This window comes from Rhea pennata, chromosome 3, assembly GCF_028389875.1.
Source record: "Rhea pennata isolate bPtePen1 chromosome 3, bPtePen1.pri, whole genome shotgun sequence".
Classification (NCBI taxonomy): domain Eukaryota; kingdom Metazoa; phylum Chordata; class Aves; order Rheiformes; family Rheidae; genus Rhea; species Rhea pennata.
Genome location: NC_084665.1, coordinates 44,833,902 through 44,860,947, shown reverse-complemented (window position 1 = coordinate 44,860,947; position 27,046 = coordinate 44,833,902). Strand labels below are relative to the sequence as shown.

The following is a 27,046-nucleotide window of genomic DNA, read 5'->3' as shown; positions in this document are numbered from 1 at the left end:
AAAGATATAGGTAAAACTACAGACAGAGGTAAGATTGTTGAGATGTTGATATGCAGCAGTTCAAGGATTTGAGAGCAAAGAAACACTCAAAAACGTGTAAAATCAGTTTGGAAGGTGTCAGGCAATGGCAGTTCAGCAACACTGAGGACCACCCTATACCAAGAAGCAAGGGAGACTAACCCTTTCCCATTTGACTGATAATAGTCCAGCAAGCAAAGACTTAAGTACTTTATCATAACTAAGATTAATGTTTAGGCTAAGAGTTTGTTATTCCTAGCCAGCCACAATACACATTAGTCAACTGCTCTGTACTTTCTTGTTGTCTACCCAGCTTAGAGTCTCTTTGCACAGTCAAAGTTGCCTAAAATGACCCAGAAAAGGAGGGTTACACAACAAACCTTTGCACATGATGCCCTATATTATTCACCAAGGACAGAAGACTTACATTGGGGAGGATGATGGCAGGCTATGGACAATACCATTCATTTCTAAAGAGCATTTTTGAAGGGTTCATATCATTTCATGCACCACGCAAATAGAAGTAATTACATGGTTCACCACAGCAAAACAAACCTGCACTTTTGCTGTAAGACAGATGAATAATTAACAGGCTTTCCTCTCACCTGGAAATGGTACTGTGAAAGATAAGCCTAATGCACACTTTGAAATACTAGAATGGAATAATATGTAATTGTTAGAAGAGAAAGAGTAGATCCTACCAAAGACCAAAAAAGTGAAAGAGATTATAGAAATCATTTAAGACTTGCCTCTAATAAATAATTACTCTAGAAAGAACTTTCCATTCAATTTTCTTGGATTTCCTAGGTGGGGGGCTCATTCTTTAGCATCATGTGGCTGTTAAATGGAAAAAAAATGAAAAATGGATTTGACCTAAAATGAAACAGATTCTGCTGAAGAAATAACATTCTAAGATGCTGAAGTAAACATTCCGCATGTCTAGATTTGCGTATCAATCTCTACTTTGAAATGAAAAAATTATTGCCAACAATACCATCCTAAATCTAAGTTTCCAAGCAGAATGAACATTCAAGTCTCAAGCATGTTTCCAGACTCCACTATTTTCCAGCGTTTAACAGAAACAGCTATGGGACCTCTATTGCTCTGTGATGTAGATCAGGACAAAGTATCTGTTCTTGCCAAAGAAAGGCCTCCCAAGAGTAGCCTCTAAAAAAAAAAAAAAAATAAAGAGAATTGAGTAGGAAGTAATACATGAAGTTAAATCTTGTAACCTCGAGTTACTGCATCCTGTACCTTGCTTCGAAAGTTAATATACCAATTATGACAGTTCTTGAGAGTCTTCCCAAAAAATGCTTTCACCACTCATATAAAACAAGACCATAGAAAGGGAAACTACTTCAGGCCTCTCCAGACTATCTTGGTGCAATGAGTTAAAAGGAGATTCTCTATTCCTAACCACACATCTGTGAAGAAGCTGTAGAAATGTAATTCTGATCCTTGTGGCTAGCTGATCTTCCAAAAGCTGAACAGTTGTCTCTGCTAAGTTCTATAGCAAACAAAAACATGAAAATCTGAAAAAAGCTTTAAGTTTACAAGTCCTTCTACTTTAGGAGAGAAGGATAATAGGAAACTGCACAGAAGCCAAGGACTTGGACCACAGAAGACTTCTCCACGGGATTCTACCTTGAGGGCATCTACTTCAGAGAGCATACCTCACATAATACAAAATATATTGCAGACAGTATAAAACTAGGATGAGTAATCAATAGAGAGGGTTGCACTGCCTTTCAGGGGGACCTTAAGAGGCTGCAGAAATGAGCAGAGAGAAACCTCATGACACTCAACAATGAGAAGTGCTAAGTCTTGCACTTGGGGAAGAATAACCCCACACACCAGTACAGGCTCGGGGCCAAGCAGCTACAGAGCAGATTTTCAGAGAAGCACCTGGGAGTCCTGGCAGACAACAGGGCGAACATGGGTCAGCAATGCAACTTTGTGGCAAAGATGACCAACAGCATCCTGGGCTGCATTAGGAAGAACATTGCCAGCAGGCTGAGGGAAGTGATCCATTTCTCTACTCAACACTGGTGAGGTCACATCTTTCCAGTTCTGGCCTCCCAGTACAAAACAGGTAGATTTACTGGAGCATGTCCTAGCACAAGGCCACAAAGATGATTAAGGGATTGGAACAACTCTCATATGAGGAGTGGCTGAGAGAGCTAAGACTGTTCAGCCTGCAGAAGGGAAGGTCAAGGGAGGGAAGGTTCTTATCAATGAAAAGGGGGAAATCTTATCAATGGTTCTAAAAGTCTGACGAGAAGGTGTAAAGATGACAGGGTCAGACTCTTCCCAGTTGTGCCCAGTGACAGTGTAAGAGGCAATGTGCACAAAATGAAACAGAAAATTCCATCTGAACATGATAAAAATAGTTCTTCACTATGAGGGTGACTGAGCACTGGAATAGGTTGCTCAGAAAGGCTGTACAGTCTCCATCCTTGGAGATATCCAAAACCCAGCTGGACATGATCCTGGGCAACCAGCTCTAGCTGATCCTGCTTGAGCAAGGTGGGTGTTGGACCAGATGATCTTCAGAGGCCCCTTTCCAAACTCAATTATTCTGCGATTCTGTGATTACTGAAAGATGTCTTGGCTGCTTCTCCCCTTTGCAAGACAGACCCTATCAGGAGGAAAGAGACGAACCAGACAAGCATAAAACTAGTATGTTCCCCTACTGCTCCCATTTCCCCCTCTTACACCAGTACTTTAAGGAAAACCCACAAGATGCAAGATATTACCAAACAGTCCAAGAACAGTCTAGTAACAGTACTTAAAGGTCTACGCACTCCTTGAATCAAAACGTCCATATTAAGGTAAATCTGAAGTTTCCTTAAAAGCGATATTCAAAGAGATTGCCAATTTTTAATCGGTTCCAGGGAAGATCTTTAACTCAGTAAGTATCAGAATGGTGCAGGTAAGATTGATGTCAGTCCTGATGATAATTTTCTTACAGAAGGATTAATAATTCTGAGAGAAAAGCAGATAAGAAGAGTCTTAGTTCCACTAAAATTAAGGTGTTGGAATTGTTCAACTTCCAGCACTACAGCTGACTGCAACAGCCTGCAAGGCAATTCAAAGAAGGAAACTGTAACAAATATACTTGCAAATTAGAGCTTCCCAAATCCTCCTCCCTAAAATGTTGGGAAATAAAAAGGTGGTCAATGTCTCACCTTGGAAGTACAATTCAATCTGCTCTTGCAAACTATCTAAAAACCAGCATACTTCTCTGGTACTAATTAACACTTTCATTAGGGCTCACAGGAAAAATCAGGAGGCTCAAATGCCGCAATTTGTGTGAAGAATTTGTGAAGAATTGTTATCACTTCTAAAAGCTTATCTTCAAAAAGGCATTATGATATTTCAGGAGTCAGTTCTCTCCAATAAAGCTTAGAAGAGAACACAGTCAATGAAAAAGAGAAGTAGCAACTGATCTTCGAGCTAAAACTCAAGATCTTCTGTCCAGAGATAGCACCAAAGTTTTCCCAGAGCAACCACTGCTTATGCCAAAACACATTTAGCCACACTTGATTTCAGATCGAACTTACCAATATGTGTGCAAATAGAAGACAAGACTTGCTCTTCAGCCGGAGCTTAGACAGACTTGTCTGCACTGTACACGTTAGTAGAATATACAGAAGTCATCCACTTAAAGTATTTCCCTCAGCTGTCTTTGGTGATCTTTCTTGGCATATGGTTTAAATCTAATGCCAAGGTTATTTGAGACAGTAGACTATATTCAGGTTAGATAAGCAGTGACTATAGCTGCCCAGTGAGGTGTAAAGTCCACCTGAAGTACTGCACTGTCTATGACAGACAGCTGTGTAGGATGAAGATGCAGAGTTAAGCAACAGTAAGCATGAGTCTACAACAGAGTGAAGGCACTCAATAGAAAAACCTTCCTTCAATTGCCACGACCCTTATCTTGGGCACTTTGGCTAGTATTTTGGGAGTATTCTGTTTATTTTGTTTGTTTGTTTCTCTCTCTCTCTCTTTCTGATCTCTTTTATAGGTCTTCATGCCTTCTTTACTCCTGTGGCTTTACTAAGATCACTTGATGATCTAAACAGGATGGCTCAAAAGCAAGCAAAAGCCAACAACACACACTGACAGCTTAAGCTTTCAGCTAAATCACTTTAAAATGGCTGAGCCTAAATTATCTTTAGGCTAACTACCTCCTCAAGACTCAATGTGGCATAACTACATAGAATCATTCTTTTTTTCCCCAATACTACAGGTCATATTTATACATGATTCTTAGAAGATTGCACTGCTACTGCAACTGTGCATCTGTCTACAACATTACAGACTAGCTCAGAAATTAATGAGAATTTCACATCAGGCATTCAGTGACCATGCACCGCTATCTTTGTTCATTCATTGGTTCAGTGAGTATCAATTCTCAAGCTAGGAAAGACTCAGAACAACATGACAGCACTAAATAGGTCAGAAACACTATGTTACATTACACACACACATATAACTGATGTGTGATATTAGTTAATATAATGTAACTTTTAATAAAAGTAAAAATATAAGCCATGTACAGAAACTGATCAGTTATGTTAAAAATTTCATCACTATGCCAAGATGGAAAGCTTGTGATAGAAAACTAAACACTACTAAAGTATTAAGATTACAGTGAATCAGAAGAAAGTCCAAAAATAAATGACTACTTACTTTATTAGAGCTCCCAGCTTTAATCCCAACAGGTACTTTGCTCTGAAACAAAAAAAATCATTCTTACACTGTTCACAGAAATGGTTATGTCTGGATTAAAGTCCAGGAATTAGATATCATTTCTATGGAAGCCAACTTGTAGTATGTAATTAGCTTGCACCTTTATTTTCGGAACATATTATATCCAAAACAGTACTACAGCTTATAATAAATTTAAAGTTAATTATTCTATTGGTAAAAATAATTAAGACCTTAGGGTATTTCAAATATATTTCTGTTTTTGAAGGGAAAAATAGCTATTACTATCCTTAAATTTAAATTTAAGATTTTATTAGTAAATATTGCTATAATTACTCTGAACTCTGTTACCTGATGATTGAGTAAAAATACAGATGAGTCATAATTTAAACACTGTTAAATCAGTCTGCAGAAAATGTTTAAAAACTGATGTAGATAATACCTCAAAAATTTAAATGTGACATTTACCACATGTCAAGGGAAGATAACCTTTTTTTAATTGAAGACATATAATTTCCAAATAGGCTAAGAAATGATTGTCTTCAGTATATCTTCTGAAAGTCAAGCTGTACATTGTATACATGTCCTGACCAGTCACTTGGGTGACAGCAAGGTATCAATTACTGTAAGTTCTAGTCTCAATCATGAGGTTTCATTAAATCACATTTCCAAATGCTTTGTCATCCATAAAGGAAGAGACCTATATAGATGGATCATTAGTATTATCAGGATAGCTCATTGTATAATTAAGAATCTACCAGATTTTCCAAACGGACAGCTAAGTTGCCTTCCTTCCCACCTCCCACTCCCTCTGAAATTTCTTTAAAACCCTTGGGTTTACTCTTAGATTGACTTTTGCTAAGCCTGGCAATGGACAGGACATCTTTTTAATACTAGACACGAAAGTTGTAAACAGTTAGGTTTACTTTCCACTATTCAACTTTTCGAATAAAAAAATTCTAAACTTTACCTTGAAATTTTTCTCTCTCATTGTTAAATCATACAGCTGTGTGAACTAGTGTACTGCTACCTGTTAATACAGTGTAACTGCACTGTTAACATAATCATGTCCCAAACCCCAAAATTTATACACACTATTTCTGGTGAAACGTGCTTAGCTCTACATAACAAAGAGTAGGAACTTTTTCCCACTGATAAAATTGATTCTTTACAAATACAGAAAAACTTTAAGTGAATGGAAGTTAGTACTTCCCAAGTACCATACAACTTTTTCCCATCAGTTATGTACTGAATTATTTACCCTCCTTTCTGGTCAAATCTGTAGTTAAAACATTCTGCTGTTAAGCGATTAAAATTTCTCTTATAGACTCAACAGTGCTTTGCAGCTCATAAAATCAGACAATTCCACCATCTATCACTTTGCATTAATGCCTGTTAAGTACATGCTATAGGTCACTGGATAGAAGACTATCCCAGAAATCAAGAAGCGCTTGGCTACAAATACCTTGCTCTGACTTTGGACAGGCAAGGACCTATCTCAGTCTCTAGATCTTAGAAACTGAGATGAGAATGACTACTTCTAGAAGTCACTTGTTCTTTTCCAGAAGAAAGTTATGTATTTTATAGCTATGTTTATTTGGAAAGAACGAAAATAGCAGCAGCAGACATTTTGTGTAGAGTGTTCTCGATTATGAAAGAGCTGATTAAAGCTAACCATAGATGGCAATACATTTGCTGATGCACTAACAACTGTTACAGCATTTGACTTGCGCTCAGCATAACCATTTCCTTAAGGAAATTACACAGCATGACTGCAAAGGAGCAGACTTCTTCTAAAGGAGAGGAAATAATGGAACCACATTCATGAAGTCTCATATTCCAAAGCTTTTGAAGTTTACTACTATGGAGTAGTATAGTATATAGTATCATGCACTGTAAATTAGCAAACTGTTTGGCCTAACAACTTTTTTATAGTTTATATTATTTGATCCATACCTCTGGACAAGGCTCTACATGACAATCTTTGATAGAGCAGTGGCCATCATCAGCCCAGAATGGGCACGGTCTCTTTAGATTGACCTAGAGATACAAAAACTTACAATTAATACTAACTTTAAAACAGAATTCTCAATACCAAGAAATCCTTTCAAATTAAAGGAGAAAATATGATGAAAAAGTTAAATCTAATACTTTTAAAGTTTTTTTAAAGCATTCTCCCATAGATCGTGTCAGCTGATGCTTATCGCAGTGTAATTGTGATAATGGTCTCTATAGGAAACAAATACATGGTCTCTTAAGGCACAAATTAAATCTCTCACCATTAATATAACTGTTCAAAGCAGTAACTAAACTGTAAGGACGAACACTGAATCAGATATATGCAGCTATAAAATGGTCTTACTTAAAATCAGTTGCATTTGTCAAGGAAATACATTAGACGGAAGACACTAGTGCAGAAGTTCACTGATTTAAATAAGTGCATGGATAACTTCAGATTTCAAGCAATAAAAACAGGCTGATCATTAGTACACTTTATAGTGGTTCAAGGAAGAACGAATATCAAAATAAACTGTCTTAAATTAGAGAGCTGACATAGTACAAATACAAATAATGAAGAGGAAACCACTTCAGAAATATTACAGCAAACCAGATACTTTCTGGTCAACGCTCCTATTTGTCAGCAAATGGCACAATACAGGCAGAGAGTACTACATGTATTAGCATCTACTACTTGGCAAGAGAGTTGAACACTGTTTCACTACATTTCATTTGATTTTTTTTAAGTGAGTGAAGAATAAAAATACACTTTTCCATTGCATTAGTCTTATACATACTAACAATGATTAGTGATGAAAAATTACCGTGACCTTTTCACTCTTAAAACAAAGACTAAAGGTTTTCCTGCAAAACCTTACAGAAACACTTTGGAAGTACACCATCTTTGAAACTTAAAATTATAAATGAAACAAAGCATTTATCCCTAGTAGTTATCACCATTTTCTGGTTTAGAACTATACATACATCAGTTTGGCAACTTCCAGAGTAATGGTAAAGTTATTGCTACTCTTTGATTTTGTTTTCCTTTAGCACATCTCGTAGGTGTTTCCTTCAGTTGATAAATACTATTCATGAAGACATTCAACTGAAGTTACTATTTATATCTAACAACTTACATCCTGAATGTTTTGATTAAGTATCTCTTCATATTTGAAACTGTTGCAGATACAGGATTTGATCCTGCAGTCAAAGTCAACAATTTCTACAAAATGCACTGTAAAATTAAGCCTATTACCAAAGATGGCACTTGGCTCTAGAGTCATTTCAATACAAGAATTTAAATCACAAATGCAATCATAAAAAATAATTTAAGTCTATAAATCTTAAATCATAAAACTAATCCGTACACTAATTTAGGAGAAAAAAAACCACTTAAGTTGTACAGCATATTCATAGAGCCCCACACTACACAAATGGTATTCTTGCTAAAGCTAATTTGTTGAAAGCATCTGAGTGACTCCCCCATCAATTTAGTCTTCAGAAAAATGTGTTTTCTCTTCTCATACGTAGGAACATTTTTCTAGTATGTGCCTTTTACATATGATTCTATACTATCTGTTTTACATATGGAGAAAAAACAAACAGGAAACAAAGCTTAAACATTGAGCGCACTAGTGCCAGAGCAGCACCTTGTGCACAGAACTGACAGCTGAACTCCAAATCCCATGCCCTGATCAGCTTGGATCCTCTGCATGGAGTGCCTGCAGGATTCCTGCTATGATAAAAGAAACATACTACTCAGCCTTTTAATTTGGAGAAAAACTGAAACCACTGAGAATGCTTGAATAACTGTTCCATTAAAGAAAAAAAGTTTTTTTTTTTTTTAATCACAAATCTTTTACAACACAAGCTAACATTTTAGCAGCAATTTATAAAAATGCTTTGTAATAGGCAACGGAATTAAAGGTTTGCTAGGCCTCAAATAATTTTCAAATGGAATCATTTTATTTTTTTAAATCTTTACTGCTGAAAAAAATGAATAAACAAAATTGAGACTAGTTCAGTTGAGTTCCTGTAATTACATAAGACTATACTATATCACAGAAACTTGAAAGAAAAGCAGTACTTGAAGTTTACACCCAAGGAAATTACTTTTTAGAGCTAACTCTTCTCTACTAGATAATCTAAAATTTCACAATTACTGTAAGTTAGTAGATTGTACTGACAATGAATCAATCCATAGGGGAATTACTTAGAGCAGCTTCACCAGCAACTGCGTGAAGAAAAAAAATTCTTTAAAATATCAATATAGGAAAGCCATCTCAGATAATAGTGACCATGCAAGAGAACATTTGAGACTCAAGAATACTGCACTGAAGTTAAATCCTAACTTATTTCAACAGGCATACTTTATACTTCAGTATTACTGAAAATAAAAAGTCTAATCAACATGCTACAGCTCTTTCTGTCATACATAAAGACAACTGTTGACAAACTGAGCTTAGAGCTAATCGTTTACAGGTGACAACTCTCTCAAATACACTCCTAATTCTATTTTACTGTACTCATCAGAAAATTACAATCCTAAGAATACAATGCAAGTCTTACTGTATACTTTCAGACATACTTTTCCTCTATAGAAGATATGGACCCTGAAAACATGGAAGTTTGAGAAACCTCACTTTTAAAAGTTTATTACCAAGATCCCTCTCTCACTACCCAACTGCTAGACAACTTATGAGTGCAGCAAGACCACCAAGTATTATACTCATAATCGAGTAAGTAGAACAAGAATTCATAACTGCTTCATTCAGAGTCAGAACATATTACAGAAATCCTAGACTTGCTTTGAAAAATCACTAAAACAGAAAATATTTCAGAAGTATCAAGTGCAACATTTATTTTGTTCTTGCTCCAAGCTATCCAAGCTACAAAAAAAAAAAAAAAAAAAGATAAATCTTACTAGAAAGAATTTTCCTCTTTTCTTCTTTCAAAGAGGCATGGCTCTAGATGTTAGTTTTTCCTACCTTTCATTCACAGAAACTGTCCAACATCTTGTTCAGTCTCCATCCTTGGAGATATTGGAGATATTCAAAACCCAACTTGATAACATCCTGGACAACCTGCTCTAGCTGACTCTGTTTCGAGCAGAGGGATTGGACTAGTTGATCTCAAGATGTCCCTTCCAACACACCAATTATCCTGTGACTCTATGATCTTTATTATTCAGTAATTCTCCTTTATTCAAACAAAAAACTCTCAAAGCACTTCAAATTATCTTTTGAAAGGCCTTAAAATAGAAAGGCTATACTTCATAGTACCAATCTTTCATATACAGATTGTCAGTAACAGAAAGGGCTTAAGAATCAAAGCTTGAACTCCAGTTTTCTGTAATATTCCTTTTGTATAACTTGATTTTCCCCCTAAAATGAAATAGAAAAAAAAATGAAGTCAGATCACCTGCTTAAAAAAAAAAAGAAAAAAAAAAGTCATAAACCAATACAGGTCAGAACTGTTTCAGTTCAAGAAGCAGTTATAGTACCTGCTAAACCTGTAGAGTTACAGCAGCCAGGTCCTCTACATCAGAACTTCAAGATGTGCTTTGTAGTTATTCATTTTGTTCGGACACAGATTGCCAAGCAAACATTACCCACATATGATCTAGAGCAGATGCAGGTGTACATCTGCATCTGTGTGTCTAATCTGCAGAACATAATATTAGGCTTGTATGACTGTGAGAAATGGAAAGACAAACACTGATCTAACAGACTTTAATCCATCAGTGTGCTTTGAACATGTTTTACTGGCAGAGTACATTTATATTGGATCAGTGTTTTGCTTTAAGTGGCCTCTTCCTCCCTCCCCCCTTTTTCCATTCTCTATTAGAAGCCCAATGGCTAAATTCACTGAATTCTCAAAGCACAGCCTCAGCAGTTAAAAAAAGAATCAAAAGAATTTTTCCAACATTTCTCCTTATGCTTAGTTCATGCTGTGTAATGTACCAAAATGCATCTCATACAAAGCAGACACAATATGAAGAACCCGAGAAGCATTACAGTCACATTTTATTCTCCCTCCAGTTCATTTTCTGTTTTGGCAGCAAAAGAAAATCAAAACTATGTGCCAGAAAAAGAAACAATCTTTCCAGCTTGAAGGACTTTTTTTTTTTTTTTTTTTTGTGGCACTACTTACCAACCCGAAACAAACAAACATTAAAAAAAAAAAAAAAAAAAAAAAAAACAAACTTCTTCAGATATTCTATGAATACCTCTAAAGAGCTGCCATCACCTACCCCATGTTTTAAGGCAACTAAATTTCTCCGTTCTACTTATGACTTTACAATACAGAACGAGGTCCTAGGTTTTTTTTTAACGAGTAGGAGGTATTTAGCATACCAGTAGGCAGTAGAGTTAAAAAAATACATAGGATTCTCCTGCCCTGATGTTAGAAATTAATTTTGTGAAATTTTATGGATCAAGATTACTCAAAAGAAGCAGGAGAGAGGATTAAAACTAAAATTTGACTTGCTTGACTACTCATTACACTGAATTAATTCCTCAAACCTTTCAGCAAGTATTCTTCATTCTGTACTTTCAAAACACACATACAGTTAACTGTTACATTAGCAGGAAAGCAATGGAGTTGAACTACTGTCCATAGCTAACATTTTGAAAAACAGATCCCCTTACAGGTTTCCATTTTGATGCACTTAGTATGATCAGGAAACATAAATCCAGCTTTTCAGTGTTAAAGTCACTCTTCAGTGAAAAAAAAAAAACCAAAAAGCCAACCAAAAAAGAAACTAACTTCTTAGAAATGACAACTATCTTCTAGTTACAGTACAAGCCATGCTAGCACAGATCCTTTAAAAGACAAGATTTTACGCTACTTTCCTCCCTACCCTTCATTTCCACTATTAATTCTAGAAACACCATCCATGGAAAAAACATGCAAAGCTTCAGAATTTTTCTTTTCTTTCTTTCTTTCTTTTTTTTTTTTTTTTTTTTAATAAGGCTCAGAAAACTGCTACATTATGCATTACTACCACTACCACAATAAGAGCTCAGAACTATACAAAGACATGCCCTCCCACATCAATTTCTAGACAAAAAAGATGACCAGCTACCATAGTTAAGACTATTATCGTCTTTAAAAATCAAGTCCTAATGATATAAATACTGACACACTTTAGAATATACTGACATAATTTAGAATATAAGGGTCAAGTAACCAGGGAATCTTCCTTCTTATACAGAGGAATACTTTCATATGAAAGAATATTGCTGTTTAAACTATAAATTAATCCAGGAAAACATCTGAAAATCTATTATTCCCATAACTAGTCAACAGCACTAAAATCCAGCACATGAGTTTGCAAGACAAAATGAGGCTGTACAGTACAGGTGCTTTAATCAATACCAACTATGCACTGATTACACAAAACATCCTTTATTTTCTTCATAGAACGAAGTATCAGACTTTATTGTTCTCAGTATTATTCATGATTGTCAAAGAACAAGCGTTAGACCCCTTATCATTAGGCTTCCGTATTTTGTATTTTGCATAAACACAGTATACAACTACACTTAGACAAAAACATTATTTCACTGAGAAACCTGTACCACTACCTATTTAGAAATCATCTAGCACAAATTAAGCACCACTTTAAACAAAAACTAGCCAGTCCATTAAGTTCTACAGATAAAAGTTTGAGTTCTTCTATAGTTGTTGAACTAGTAAACCAATGGGCGTGGTGCAACTGATGCAACTTGAGTTGATGATCCAAATTCAGGCTGCAAGTTAACTTACTTCAGAGTATGAGTGTTTTCACCCTCAAAATTAATATACTTCCCCTATCTTTACACAGCTATGTGTGCTTCCATGATTTTGTGCAGAGATATCAAACTCTCAGTTTGCTTGTTCAACACATTCTTCCCTGCCACATTTGAAAATACACAATTACTGCGTGGGGATACGGAGGACTGTACAACAGCACTTGTAGTTGCACATCAATTATAAAGGTCAGTAATGCAAAAAAAAAAAAAGCTTAATGCCTGGCTCTCCTCCCAGCTCTGTATGTTGAAACACTACATTGTTTTCTCAGTTCTATGCCAACTGGAAAAACACACCTACCCACCGAGGGACTATCAGTAATATGGACGGACTCCAACCTGAATAAAAATATTGCTCAGGTGTTAACCTATGCTCTCTGCAATGCAGGCAAATTCAAAGTATGAATGCCTACATACTTGAGTGTACAAATAGTACTGTTGGTGAGACAAAAGCTACGAAAGATGAGGTAGAATTATACTACAGACACTATTAAAGTAGGATCTGCAGAACTGCAGGAATACAAGCTTTTGAAAAGAAAATTTTATCTTCCCCTAAATTTGAAGATAAAATTTCTGTTATATACTTTGTATAAATCTTGTAAACTTGTTACTCCCCTTCCTCAAATACTTTGTTTTGCATCATCTTGGTGCCTCTGGAGAATCTAATTAACACTAATTATCACATATCACTACCATATGTTTTCACTGAAGTTACATGTATCTTGTTCCTCCTGAACACTGAAGTTAGATCTGTATCATGTAGCAGGAGGAGATGCAGGGTGAAGTTACATGTTACTGCTTGTTCATATTAGAAAGTGAAGATTCTAGCAGTCATCTTCTCTCGTTCCTCTCATACGTAACCCCATCTTCCATAAATTCCAATACTTGCCCAATTCCAATTCAGCAAGATAATTTGTTACATCCTGCAAAAAAAATAGTTTTCTACCAGGTTAATAAGTAGCACTGGCCTACTGCACAGATAGACAAGTCCAAGAAGTAAAAGTAGCGAAGTGGCAGGATGGTCCGCCCAAGAATGGAACATCCTCTTTCCCATAGTAGCTCGGTCAAAAACGCAACCTCTATTTCCTGTCAAGCATATCCAAAAAAAGAATAGAAGTGCCAAGCTCCAATGTCCTATTTTGCTCATCAAATTCTAATACAGAGAAGAAACAATGTTTCAAATCATTAGAGAATAATAGTATATACTATTTGAACATTAATATTTATACTTATTTTTTCCAAAGGAATAAAGATTCTCTATAGACCAAAGACTAAAACCAGAACAAAGACAGCAACTGGTAAGAAAATAATTGTAATGTTTCAAATATCAAATTATGCACATAGTTAGAAGACAAATGCTGCATAGTATGAAAGTGTCTAATACAGCCTTTTCCCAGATGCAACAGTACAAAGACACTACCTTTAAAATTACCACTTCTCAGGTGAATTAGAATAGTCATGATTTACTGTCACTGGCCACAGGATTAACAAATACAGGATTTATGACCAGCATAACTGTCAGGGACTGAAAAATCAATTATGACCAAATTAGAACCTTTCCTAAAAAGGTGATGGAACAGCTCATTCTGGATGTCATCTCCAGACATGTGGAGGAAAAGAAGGTGACCAGGAGTAGCCAGCATGGATTCACCAAGGGGAAATCCCGCTTAACCAACCTGATGGCCTTCTAGGATGGAATGACTGGCTGGGTAGATGAGGGGAGAGCAGTGGCGTTGTGTACCTTGACTTCAGCAAGGCTTTGGACACTGTCTCCCATAACATCCTCCTAGAGAAGCTCAGCAAGTGTGGGTTAGACGAGTGGACAGTGAGGTGGATTGAGAACTGGCTGAAAGGCAGAGCTCAGAGGGTCGTTGTCAGTGGTGTGGAGTCTAGTTGGAGGCCTGTGACTAGTGGCGTCCCCCAGGGCTCAGGACTGGGTCCCATCTTGTTCAACTTCTTCATCAATGACCTGGATGAGAGGACGGAGTGCCTCCGCAGCAAGTTTGCTGATGGTATTAAGCTGGGAGGAGTGGCTGATACAGCTGAGGGCTGTGCTGCCATTCAGAGAGACCTGGACAGGCTGGAGAGTTGGGCGGAGAGGACCCTCATGAGGTTCAACAAGGGCAAGTGCAGGGTCCTGCACCCAGGGAGAAATAACCCTAGGCACCAGTACAAGCTGGGGGCTGACCTGCTGGAGAGGCTCTGCAGAGAAGGACCTGGGAGTGCTGGTGGATGACAAGTTGACCATGAGCCAGCTATGTGCCCTTGTGGCCAGGAAGGCCAACGGTCTCCTGGGGTGCATTAGGAAGAGTGTTCCCAGCAGGTTGAGGGAGGTGATCCTGTCCCTCTCCTCAGCCCTGGGGTGGCCTCATCTCAAGTACTGTGTCCAGTTCTGGGCTCCCCACTACAAGAGAGACATGGAGCTACTGGAGAGAGTTCAGCGCAGGGCTATAAACATGATCAGAGGGCTGGAGCATCTGCCCCAAGAGGAATGGTTGCGAGAGCTGGGCCTCTTCAGCCTGGGGAAGAGAAGACTGAGGAGGGATCTTATCAATGTGTACAAGTACCTGAAGGGAGGGTGTCAAGGGGATGGGGACAAATTTTTCAGTAGCCCTGTGTGACAGGACAAGAGGCAATGGGCAGAAATTGAAGCACAGGAAGTTCCACCTGAACGTGAGGGGGAATTTCTTCACTGTGAGAGTGATGGAGCACTGGACCAGGTTGCCTAGGGAGGTTGTGGAGTCTCCTTCTCTGCAGAGATTCAAGGCCCGCCTGGATGCAACACTTTCTAACACACTCTAGGTGACCCTGCTTGAGCAGGGAGGTTGGACTAGCTGATCTCCAGAGGTCCCTTCCAACCTTACTGATTCTATGATTCTAGACAGCTGTGAGCTTCTAAAAGAGAACTTAATGCAAGTCAAGTTGATTTGATCTGTAATCCTCCCTACATTTTCTGGATTTTATTTAAATTATACAGGACAATACCATTCTAATTGTACCTTGTAATATCTGAAGTAATCACGCTCTTGCAGTTTCTGTATTTTCGGGAAGATCTTGAAAGTATTGAAGTCATCGATACTCTCTATGTCACATAAGCAGTCATCTAGGACTCCTGTGAGCTATTAGAAAAATACATCAGATTTATTCTTTTTTTAATTGAGAAATTCAATGTTAACCTCAAAAATCCTCTAAAGAAGAAAAAAATAGTCAAAAGAAATACTAATGAAATGCAATCCCATAGCAAATAAGTTATTTCTCATTAAAATACTCTAACACGATACTTTATACATTCAGAATTTAAAAATAAAAGATTTTTGCACCTTCTTGAGCTTAAGCCCACCTCCCAGTGCAATACTGAATCAGTGTCACTCAGATCAACAATTTCTGCCCTAAAATTTGTTCTTTGGCAGATCCAATATAGAGAATCTGAAAAATGCAGAATGCAAGATTCCCCAAACTATCAATACATTAAATTAGCACATCAGAGAGCTGTGTACCAAGTACACTCCTACCAAATGTTCATTGGCTTAATAGCCAAGTTCCCTGAAGAAGCACAATCATGTATTGTTATCCTAGTCTCCTATTCCTTCTCAAAGTTTAAGAGAAGTCCAACTAGTTTCTTTAGAGGCATGGGAAAAAAGGAATCCATATTTTTCTACCCAACAAATTAATAACTTCACAGTTAAACTCTATCAACAAATATTAGAAAATCAGGTGCAGGCACCTATATTGTAAGGCTGTAGGTCTATTTAAAGTGCTGCTAAACTACATCTAAGCTTCCAAGGCTCCATCCCTTTTCTTGTACCAGCAAAGCATGCTAGTTCAAAGCACTACACCAGCGTAAGACCATGGCTACCAAAACACCATGGCTACCAAACCACGTGCAGGAGAGCTGCTGCCAGCACAAGAGAAGAAAGAGGACTGTACAAGTAAGTACAGAGGGCAGGCCCAACTTACATCGGCTTGAACAGTAATTTAATAGTATCCATTGGAAAAACTGAAACACAGTGTGACACTATAAACATTCATATGATAAATTTCATTAAATCTCATAAGAACAGCTTCCTAAACAAATATAAATAAGTTTTAAATCCCTTTAAATTATAACTTTAAATACATGTTAATACTTTAGCCCATATCCAAGAGAAATGGAATCCAATGCTGCTGCTAACTATGGCTATTCTTTAGCAAGACAAACAATTCATCAACATACATGGTGACCTAGAAAGCATTTAAAAAGAGAGGTCTGTAAATTTTATATCTTGAATGGGTTAGAAGATTTCTAACTATTAAAAAGTTGTGTGAAAGGATAATATATTTCATGTTTGTTTTTCCATAGATTTTAAAGCTAGATGAGATTATGAAATCATCTGTTTTATGCATGATAAAACACTCAATTACTTTATAGCACAGATACCCTTATATAACCAAAACTGTCGAGCTTGATATAAAAACATCACTAGAAACTGAATTGTAGGCTTCTGCTCTGTTATGAAGCATAAACGAAACCTGAAAAGTGTTTTTGTTTGTTTCTTTCTTTTTGGGGGGGTTGTTTGTTTATTTTTAATAGTTTTCCCCTGAGAGAATTGAGATGTGAGGGTTTGGCGATAAAACATTTTTAGTAAAAAATAAATAAATAAATAAATAAATAAATAAATCAGCTTTTATAAAAATCTTGCCTTTCCTTGGAGACTAAACAGGATGTCACAGATCTGTAGATTAAGTATCAGGCATGGCAATGAAGCGAAACTCATTTAAGAAAAGTAACTTTACCCAAACTGTTCCATGCTGTTACATTTACCATCATTAATGCTGTTCAACTTCAAAGCTGGACAAACATCTAGGAAGGTGACTGCTCATTTAAAGGCTTTTCACAAAAGCCAAGAAAGCTCACAATCTACAGAAATGCCAACTTCAAAGTCAGAAGACAAAAATTCAAATTTTTGATACTTCCAGAAATAAAATCCCCAGGCATTTTAATCTAGGAAGGCTTCATTTAAAAAGCTCAAATTTTCTTATCAAATAAGTTTTCTTTACAATTAGGCAAAATTCATTTTGTCATCTTTACATGTAACACCACACAAAAAAATCCTTTTCATTCTAATAAAAATTACAAAAAAGATAACTATGAACAAATTGCTCAAATATTAAACTGCATAAACTGTATGTGAAGATAAGAATTCATTACGCTCAAAGGAGAGTAGCAAAAATTTGGACTCAGAATACAAAAAGTAGGAAATTATTTTTATGATCATCTCATGAAGCTATTCACTGCTTTCAAAAACATTTTTACACTATCCATGTGAAACTGAAATGGGATTTTCAGGGGAAAACCTTCCAAATAAACATGTAGTAGTTATAACTACTACAAGATTTGACACTGTTTATAAACAGTGTCAGTAATCTAGATGTTTCTCATAAAATTTTGATTCTATGAAAATCTTTCAAAATGCACTACAGCTTATACAGAAGATTATAAAGAGCCAGAGATAAAACCTCTGCCAAAACGAGAAGGTGTAAGAAATTCTAATGAGAAAATTTATTTTAGAGTAATAAGTTCTTAGTTTCTCACAACATTTCAAAATTGGAGGAGTTAGCTCCTTGTGTACACACAATAGGAGAAACAATATTTCCTTTGAAAGTGTGGTATAGAAAAACAAAATCATTTCTGTACCAAAGCACAATACATAAAATGTTTTGACAACACACATGAATACGCCAATTCTAAACAACAGAGGAGTCAGTTCACTATATACAGGAGCACAGGGGTCAAGTGCCCCAGTTAGAGCTATTTTACTGTTTTTGTAATCTTCAGCGCTCTGACTTGCTGAATGACAGCAAGATACAGATATAGCAAACGGTTTCCTTTTTACCAGCTATACGATCCTCCATGAAAAGTATAGACATCAAAATAAGAACTTATCTTCTCCAAGTTAAATCAACCTTTTATAATAAAAGATCAATATCCAACCTGCATCAATTTCTCCTTACAAAATCTAGAAAGAGAAATGCACACAGTACTTTAACAAAAGCCTACATAAATGTATACACTAACAAGCAAAATATTTATATCAACAACCTTATTAGTGTTGTCAGGTTGTTGAAGCACTTTGCTTCAACACATCCTCATTAGAAGAGCACCTGGGACACCTTGCTTTGTTCTTCCATGTTTTAAATTGCAATAGCTGCAGAATAAGAGAAAAGAAATAGGTACTACTTCTCTGTGCTACACTGAGAACTAATGGCTAGCTTATTTTCTCTCTGTACAAACCAAACTGCGGTTTAAACACTAAATACAGTATTAGTTTTATGAAAGAGCAACAACATATCTCTGTCTCTCAGTACTCCTAAGAAAACCCCGACAGGTTGCTGATGACTCCATAAAGAAAGCCAAAGGAAGAACTGCGTGTTATAATAATATAGCTACTAAAAAAAAAAAGGCTTTCAAGCTTTTTTTTTAAAAAAAAATAGAAAAGAAAGAAAATATCAAGTTATGGCAAAAAACCAACAATACTGTAATAAGAGCCATCTATGCTAAGCTACACATTGCATTGGATGGTCACTTACAATATGGCAGGTTATTATACAAAACAGAAATATTAAAAAGATAGAAAAATAATCGGAAACAAGACACCCTTTGCACCACGTGGGCATTACTCCATATTTTCATATGGACTCACTCTAATGTCTTTGGGCCAGCTAAAATCCTTCCCTACTTGACACCAGCTCTTATTATTACACGGATGCACTGCTCATGCATACCAGGCTCTCTCCTACAGAGGCTTGTCCTTCTGAAGCCATACGGACAACTTATAGAAAGAAAGACCTTTCCTGTCCTTCGCTGTCCCACAGGTACACAAACGCGACCCAAACATAGACAGCACTCAGCGGCCAAGCCCGGGCACAGGTATTAGCACGACAACATACGGCCACCTACTTTCTACGTGCACCGAAGTTTCTGCGTAAAGGCCAACGACGTGATCCGCCCCGGAGCTCCTGAACACAGCACCCCCCAGGCAGCAAGCACGGTTACCTGCATCTAGCAGCTCCTCCGCCCAACGGAACCGTTATATAACGTGCCATCAGCCGCTCCCACACGGAGCAGCTTCTCCAGCGCTCCCTCTCCCCACACCGCGGCGCCTCGCACCCCGCAGACCGGAGGCACTCGGACACCCTGCAGCGCAGGGCAAGCTCAGCCCCGGCCTCGGCGAGCAGCAACCGCGCGGCAGCGGGCAGGAGCCGGGGCCGCCTGCTCCCGGCTGGAGGCACAAGACACCGCCTGGAGATGCGCTTCCCAAGCGCCCTCGCCGCCTTCTCCAGCCCAAGAGCTGGGGGGGGGGGGGGGGGCACGACACACCTCAGCCCTCCTTCCCCGCAGGCAGGGGCCCGCAACCCTCCGCGCCGCTGAGGCAGGGCACTGCTGCACGGCCACACTGCCCCCCGCGCCCCCACGAGGGGACCCCGCACATCCTCCTCCTGCCCGCCCTCGGCTCCCACCTGGGCCTCCGCCGTCAGGACGCAGCTCAGCGCGGCCAGCAGCCGCGCTGCCAGCCGTGCCCTCGCCGCTGCGCTCCGGGCGGCGCCGCCGCTGCCGCTCATACTGCTCCCGCCGCAGCAGGCGGCGGACGCGGGGGGGAGGCCCTCGCCCCGCTGCGCAGCCGCCGCCGCAGGAAGCACACAGGCGAGGCGAGGCGAGGCGAGGCCAGGGCTGGCGACGGTGGCAGCGGCTCCTGCCCACGACGGGAGCCGTCGGGCGGGGGCGCCGCGCTCACCTCAACCTCCCCGCGCGCGCGGCCGCCGCGGCACCGACGAGCCAGCGCCGTCCCCTCGCCCAGCAACCGCCACCGCCCCCAACGGCCGCCCAACGGCCCGCCCGCCGCGCGGCATCCTGGGAACTGTAGTCCGCGCGCGCCCAACCCGCCGCCGCGGCAGGGAGGGCGGGGCGGGGCGGGGGAGGGGCGGGCACGGCGCCCAATCAGAGAGGACCACGCGCGCCTCCAAAACAAGCAGCGAGTGAACGGCTGCCGCGCGCGCGGCGACGGGGCGGGCCGGGGCATTGCCCGCGCGCGCGCGCGCGCGCGCCGTGCCCTGAGGGGAGCTGCGAGCGAGGCGGGGGGGGCGGCGGCGGCGGCGGCGGCGGCGGCGGCGGCGGCGGCGGCGGCGGGAGGCGCAGACCGCCAGCGGGTGTCACCCGTGTGGTCGGTGAAGGGCCGCGCCGCGCCGCCCGAGCCGTGTGCTACGTGATTGCGCGACCCAGGGGCGGTGCCGCTGGGCGGGAGGGAGCCGCCGCCGCGCCGGGAAGTTCAAATGCGCGGGCGTGAGGAGCCGAGGTGGGGACGTCGTGTCCCGCATCTGCAAAGCGCCTCAGAGGCACTGATCGCGTCCAGTGTTTGAAAGTGGCTTTTTCTTTCTTTACTTCTTTCTTTATTTCTTTTTTTTTCTGGTTAAAAAGCCCATTTCTTTCAACATAAAAAGTTCTTATTTTAAGTCATTTATAGGGATGGCAACTCATTTTTTTTAACTGCAGGACAAACATGAAGATAGGGAATATGTTTCAGCCTTGTCTGATTTTCTTTTTATCTGCTCCCTTTGAGATCGAGGCTGAAAACTATAGACTCTCTCCATCCACTGGCTTTTAATCTTTTTCAGTTGTAAACCCTTTATTTTTTTCAGTATAGATACAGGCAAATTGAAGCCTACAGACAAGAAGAAAGTGTTTGCACGTTAGCTAGGCTAATGAAATACTGAGTTACTGTAGAAAAGAAAGAGGTAGTCCCATTCCTCCACCTCCTTCTGCAGGTTCCCCATCCCCATCCAAGCTTTACACTCAGGGCAGCTATTTCTGATAGCTTAAAATATTTTAGATTGGTCTTTTTGTTTTCTTCCAAACTAATTAAAATTAGTTTTACATTTTCTTCATCCCTATGTGTCAGTATGTCACAAGTTTTTGCATTACTGAAACTGGCTTGAAAAGATGAAGATTTGAAAGCTGTGAGTTATAGAGTCCATGAAATTGAGTAGGAAGTAGCTTTATAGAGAGAGAGAAAAAACATATAATGCTTCTTCCTTTCCTCTCCAGAGTACAAGCAGCAGACATATAATTTGGAAACAAGGATTAAATCAGAATCTGTTCATACTTGCAGCTTCAGGAGACCAATACCTTCACTACAGAACTGAGAAGAAATAAGAAATGGCACACCATACTAACATTTACATTGCCATGGCTGGCTTTCACTGTCATCACTCCATACTTTATTGTGAGTGGCTTGTACTTGTCACAAAATTACCATTTCTGTTGGCAGAGTCAGATGAGTTCACTGTATTTAATATAATTGTATAGCTTTGATTCTGGAACAATTACAGTAATGATTATATACACACATACATTCATACATACGTATTTATATATAAACTTAACTATAACAAGCACTGCCACACATTTGTACTGTATAGAAGACCACGTTTAGTTCATGCAAATTAGATGTAAACCATCATATTTCCCAAGTCATAAAGTTATCACAGCTGTCAATTCAGAACATTTTGTGTTAATTATAGAGATTACTTTTTACCTCAGACAGAGTCTAAGCCTGCTTGAGCTGAAAATCAATGACAGTTTAGTTTTTGACTATAGTGGCAGCAGAGTGAGGATGTAGCTATAGAAATGTATAATGAATTAAAAGGGAAAAAATGAAATTAATTCTCTGTATACATATGCATTATCCATTATACCAGACCTGAATTTTGCTCATAGCAGTGTTTAAACTCTGCAATATCTTTCATCTTATTTTATATTTTAGTGTTGATTTTAATCTATGAATGCTATTTTGCCAATGGTATAAAATGGAAAAAAAAATCTTAATGTTTTTGTGAAATCAGTTTCAGGAAATCCTTGCAGAAGAAATAGTCTTGCAATTGCAAACAAATGCTAACAACAGATTTGGAAAGCTAGGAGTACTAAACTCATTTTTTAAGGGAAATTTCCCATGATATTATAATATTCTAGCTGGGACTGAGGACAAGTCTTTACTCGGTAAAGGAATAATCATATCTTCTGTCCAAATACTTTACAGCATGCTACATTCATGAAAGCAGTCTGGCTTATATATTTAATTTTTCAATGTACATGCATGTAGCCTAACATAAGAACAAATATCTTTTCTTGTATGATTTCATAATATATATTGTCATTAAAAATCTTGACAGTTTTATTTGCAGGCTCTGACATTTTCTTTCCATTTGCAAGTAAAGAAAGCCCTGAAGACAGGGCAACTGGAACTATTCTTCTGTACTAGTAAATAAACCAAGCATTAAATAATCCACGTCAAAGTCACCTCTTCTCCATCCTAACACTATTCTCTAAAGCGGACAGAAATCTGGGCGCACAGACAGTGACAGATAGCCACATAGAAAATCGACTTGCAATTACTTGGATTCCCCTGGCCAAACTTGCCCTTGATCTGCAGGGAGGGGACAGCAGGAATTGAAACTACTAAGTCTTGCTGTTTTACTTGTAGTAGCTCCATTAGTGCCTCGTAGTCAGCTTTTATTTGCCAAAATCCAGCTCATGCACTCTGGCGGTACGTAGAATTCAAGATCAGTGGTCAGCAGACGTGTAAAAATATATCTTAGAAAATACTACAGATGAATTTAAGCAACCAGTCAAGCAAAACATAAATGAGTGGCTTCACATTTCACTTTGGGGGAAGCTTGGTAAATCACAACTGCTTTGCCAAGTTCATGAACTAGATTTCAGTAATCTCGAACGTAGATTTCTGGAAAATTTTTGCCCTTGAAACTTTTGCCTTTATTTATTTATCCAAATTAACATTTGACTGACTTGTTCCTAAAGTTAGCAGAGTAAACCATAGGAATCAATACATCACAAATTCCTCTGCAAGTCTGGCAAACAGCAGCTGTGGGAGTGCAGTGTCTGTTGAGCAGTGGAACAACTTGCGGTAGCATCTGAGGATGTAGCAAGGCAGAGCTGTAGGCTGAGGTAACAACTTCTACTAAACCACCTGATGTAAGGAAAAAAAAAAACACTAGACAAATTCTGGGGCACCTGAGTGCTGTGGTTTGCCAGGCCTCTTAAAACTGAAAAGCTTGCAAACCCAGAAATGTGTCTATTTTTTCCACTATGCAATTAGTCATATTAAAAGTTACTATGTTTCCTTGCAAGTCATGCTGCACATAATGTGGTGTTCTCACCTACTGACACCTACTTAAAACCACAATATACTTTCAAAACTGAGGCAACTGTTACAAATACTTTTGAAAGAGACTTTGGATGTCTGGCCAACCAGACATGTGAAAAAGAACTGTGGCCTGCAAATGGAAAGACAACAGGTCTAATTCATTACAATGAAAAAAGGAAAAAAATAATATGAAAATTGCATACAGTAAGATCTTCACAACAAATAAAAACAAGGAAGAAAAAGATAGAATGCAGTAAAAATAAAGAATAGCAAAGTACAAAGAGGGAATACATTAAAAAAAATTGTAGGTGGTGAAAAATTACAAGTTTTAGTTACACATCTAAATTCCTGATTCCTACATTTTATATATGAATTACTGTTGAATATTAACAAACTGGCCTGTGCAGTGTATGACTGCGGCTCCTACTCTGATGCCAGAGTACAGAAGAAGAATAGTCTCCGATGTCTTACTGTTGTCCCTTTAGCACCTATGATTTTTGAAGAAGAGATATTAACAAATAAATGACTCTACGGTTAAACTTTGGAATATGGTAGGTACAGATCAACATAGTTTGGTTTCCAGAAGATCCGGGATTTATTCATTGCACTCTGTGTGCCTGTGCTTATCTGCCAACAAGTTCCGCGGTGAGGCAGAGGTCTCAACCAAACTCTTGCAGACTTCATGGAAACAAGCAGCCAGCCAGGGACACCCCACCAATGCTCCTGCAGAAGGAGGAACTGCAGCCTGAAGCCAACCGTATTAGGCTCAGTTTCAATATGCCAGTCCGGATGAAGCAAAATGTTATTGTTTCTGTGGCTCATGGAGCTTCTTGTTTGATTTAGACACTTATAGCACAGCCACCGGGATGGTGGGAGCGTTCCCTGATCGTGCAGTCCTTCCCCTCAGACAAACAGACTGTCCACAGGCTCCCATGGGATGGTCTAGTATCATTTCTTATATTTGCCGATTTTTTTAATTTTGTTTCTGTCAAATGAATGTCGAAACTGTGACACTCCTGTAAAGGTGTAAAAGAACAAACCAATATAATTATCAGCAAAGAAAGTAATTTATTTTTTAAACTGCTAGTTAATTATTCCTACCCCAAAACATTCTCAGAATATTAAAGAACTGGTCTAGCAACATACTGAAGCTGCCAAGAGTTGAAAGCTATAGAGGGATACCTGAGAAAGAAAATACAGGGACATATCTTCTAACTCTGCTGAAATACACGAGTGACCAAGAGCTGATGTTGAAACAGAGAAGTATTTTCCCAAATAAGAAAGAACTTGCTTAAATAAAGATGTTTAAAATTTGTATACCAAAAGAATGAGGAAGCAAAAACAAGGTTTTTAGCGGCACTGGTAGGCTCTCATTTGCCATGATTATCAGCAACCCCTGCCTGCAAGGGGAAGACTGTTGTTTTAATCAAAGTGGCATTTGTGATCAGGAACAGTTTTTTCTCCTTTATTTCCCTGGGAAAAAGACTTAGATGATCAGTTAGAATATTATTTAATGTCACTCTGCAGAGAGTTAGCAGCAATATTTTGCTGGAAGGACTTTGTTGTCCGTGGGCGAAAAAAAAGCTCTGATTTGCAGCCTTTTGTTCAGACTCCGGGAAGCCCCTTCCTGACTGCGGGGCGACTGCTAGTTCAAACAATGAAGTAACTGGCTATGGATTAACCGGATAATTTGTAACTCTCTGGGAACTGTCTCTGTGCTGAAGGGTAGTTTTTTCGGGATGGGGCCAGGGAAGGAGCAAGAAGAGGCAAGTGCCTCCTTGATTTTTAAAAGCGTTATTTGAAAGCATGCGGTCTGGATTCAAGCGTAAATCTACAAAATCCTGAACTCTTCAAGTTATCATCAGTTAACACTGAATTAGCTGCTTGCAGAGTTGTGGCAATATAAGATATAAATTGCACTTAAGTGTAGAAACTTGATTAGAGAGTTAACAGGCTGTTTTAGAGAATTCCGTTGTTTAAACTTATCTAATTCTGGTGTTTAAGTTTTATGATAAAATTATAATTAGTTTTGCCAGAATAATTGCTGTTTTTCTTGACTGGTCAGTTAAGTAAGAAACAAATAGTGATTTCTGTATTTCTCATTAAAGTATGATACAAGAACAGGCATGTAAAAGCCAAATTAATCTGTACTGTTGACAGTACACTAGAGAGATTCACATGTAATTGCTGAAACCTCCAATTAAGTGCTAGCAATAAACTGTTAAATTTTGATGACTAATCTAAGTTTTGAGCCAGTAATGTTATCTAAAATACAGACCTCTTTGTTATTAAATTCCATTATTTTAAAGGATACTGTATGAATAATGTGTTAAAAAAATTAAAATCTATTTAAAATTTAAAAAATGATGAGATTTACAGATACATATTTAAAAATAATGATTTTTAACAGAAGTAACCAGTTTCAGCTGCTGGCACAAGCGTTGTTCTACTAAAATCATTTTGTTGTTATTTACCAAAATTATTTTTGAATCCTTATGTAGGAAGATTTTTAGGATGTAAATTATGGGAAGAGTAAATGCCACCACATTGATGGTCGAACCTGCCTTAGCCACCAGCACCGATACCCTAGGGATATTTTGAAGGATCTTAATGGATACATTTTATAGAGATCATACATATAGTTATCCAACGTGTTTGTAGTCACTAACTGTATCCGTCTCTGAGGTTAAAACCTTAGTTTACACAGAGGCAAGGTTTACATGCAGGTCCTCAGGCCAGACATGGCATTTGTTTTATGGAGGCATAAATCTGACAAGTTTGAAATCCAGACAATTCTTACCTCTACCATGGCTTTATGGTTCATACCATTTATAGCAGAGGCTCCAGCTGTTACTCCAGCGTTTGTGCAGATCTGTGTTCGTAGGAATACATTTTTTTTCCCCCTCTGAATCTCAGCCTGATTATCCGTCATCAAAAACATAGTGCCTCTGTGCTTCCAGGGAAGCATACGGAATTAGTGAGTTTATTTCTAATTAGACTCAAGGTTACCCTTTTAAGCTAAGAAATGGCTCCATTTGCTGGGAATGAGTTTCAACGGTAATGTGTAAGCTATTAGAGTTGACCTGTACCGTGAACATCCTGCATCAAATTTATGTGCCTGACAAAAATGCTTCTCCTTTGTTTTTTTTTTATCCATTATGAGTGACAGAAATATTAGTGACCTGGTAGCTGTACTGTGGAGATTAAGCTGTGTGTGTGTGTGCGTGTGTGTGTGTGTGTGTGTGTAACTCTGGCAAATCCTCCATTTATCTCAGGAGAAATCAGGCTGTCTAAAAACACTAAACACTAAATTTCTAGATGTGAGTGAAA

At 38.8% G+C, this 27,046-nt stretch overlaps 1 protein-coding gene across 1 annotated transcript in view; it reads right to left on the bottom strand.

Moving 5' to 3' along the window:
* ERO1B (endoplasmic reticulum oxidoreductase 1 beta) overlaps positions 1-20,372 on the bottom strand; it is a 40,188-nt gene extending 19,816 nt beyond the window's left edge. The window contains exons 1-4 of the mRNA XM_062572171.1: positions 20,019-20,372; positions 15,521-15,640; positions 6,688-6,771; positions 4,714-4,755 (exon numbers count right to left, since the gene is read on the bottom strand). Coding sequence (XP_062428155.1) covers positions 4,714-4,755; positions 6,688-6,771; positions 15,521-15,640; positions 20,019-20,120 — 348 coding nt within the window. The 5' untranslated portion in view covers positions 20,121-20,372. The remainder of the gene's footprint in view (positions 1-4,713; positions 4,756-6,687; positions 6,772-15,520; positions 15,641-20,018) is intronic.
* Between the last annotated feature and the right edge of the window lie 6,674 nt (positions 20,373-27,046).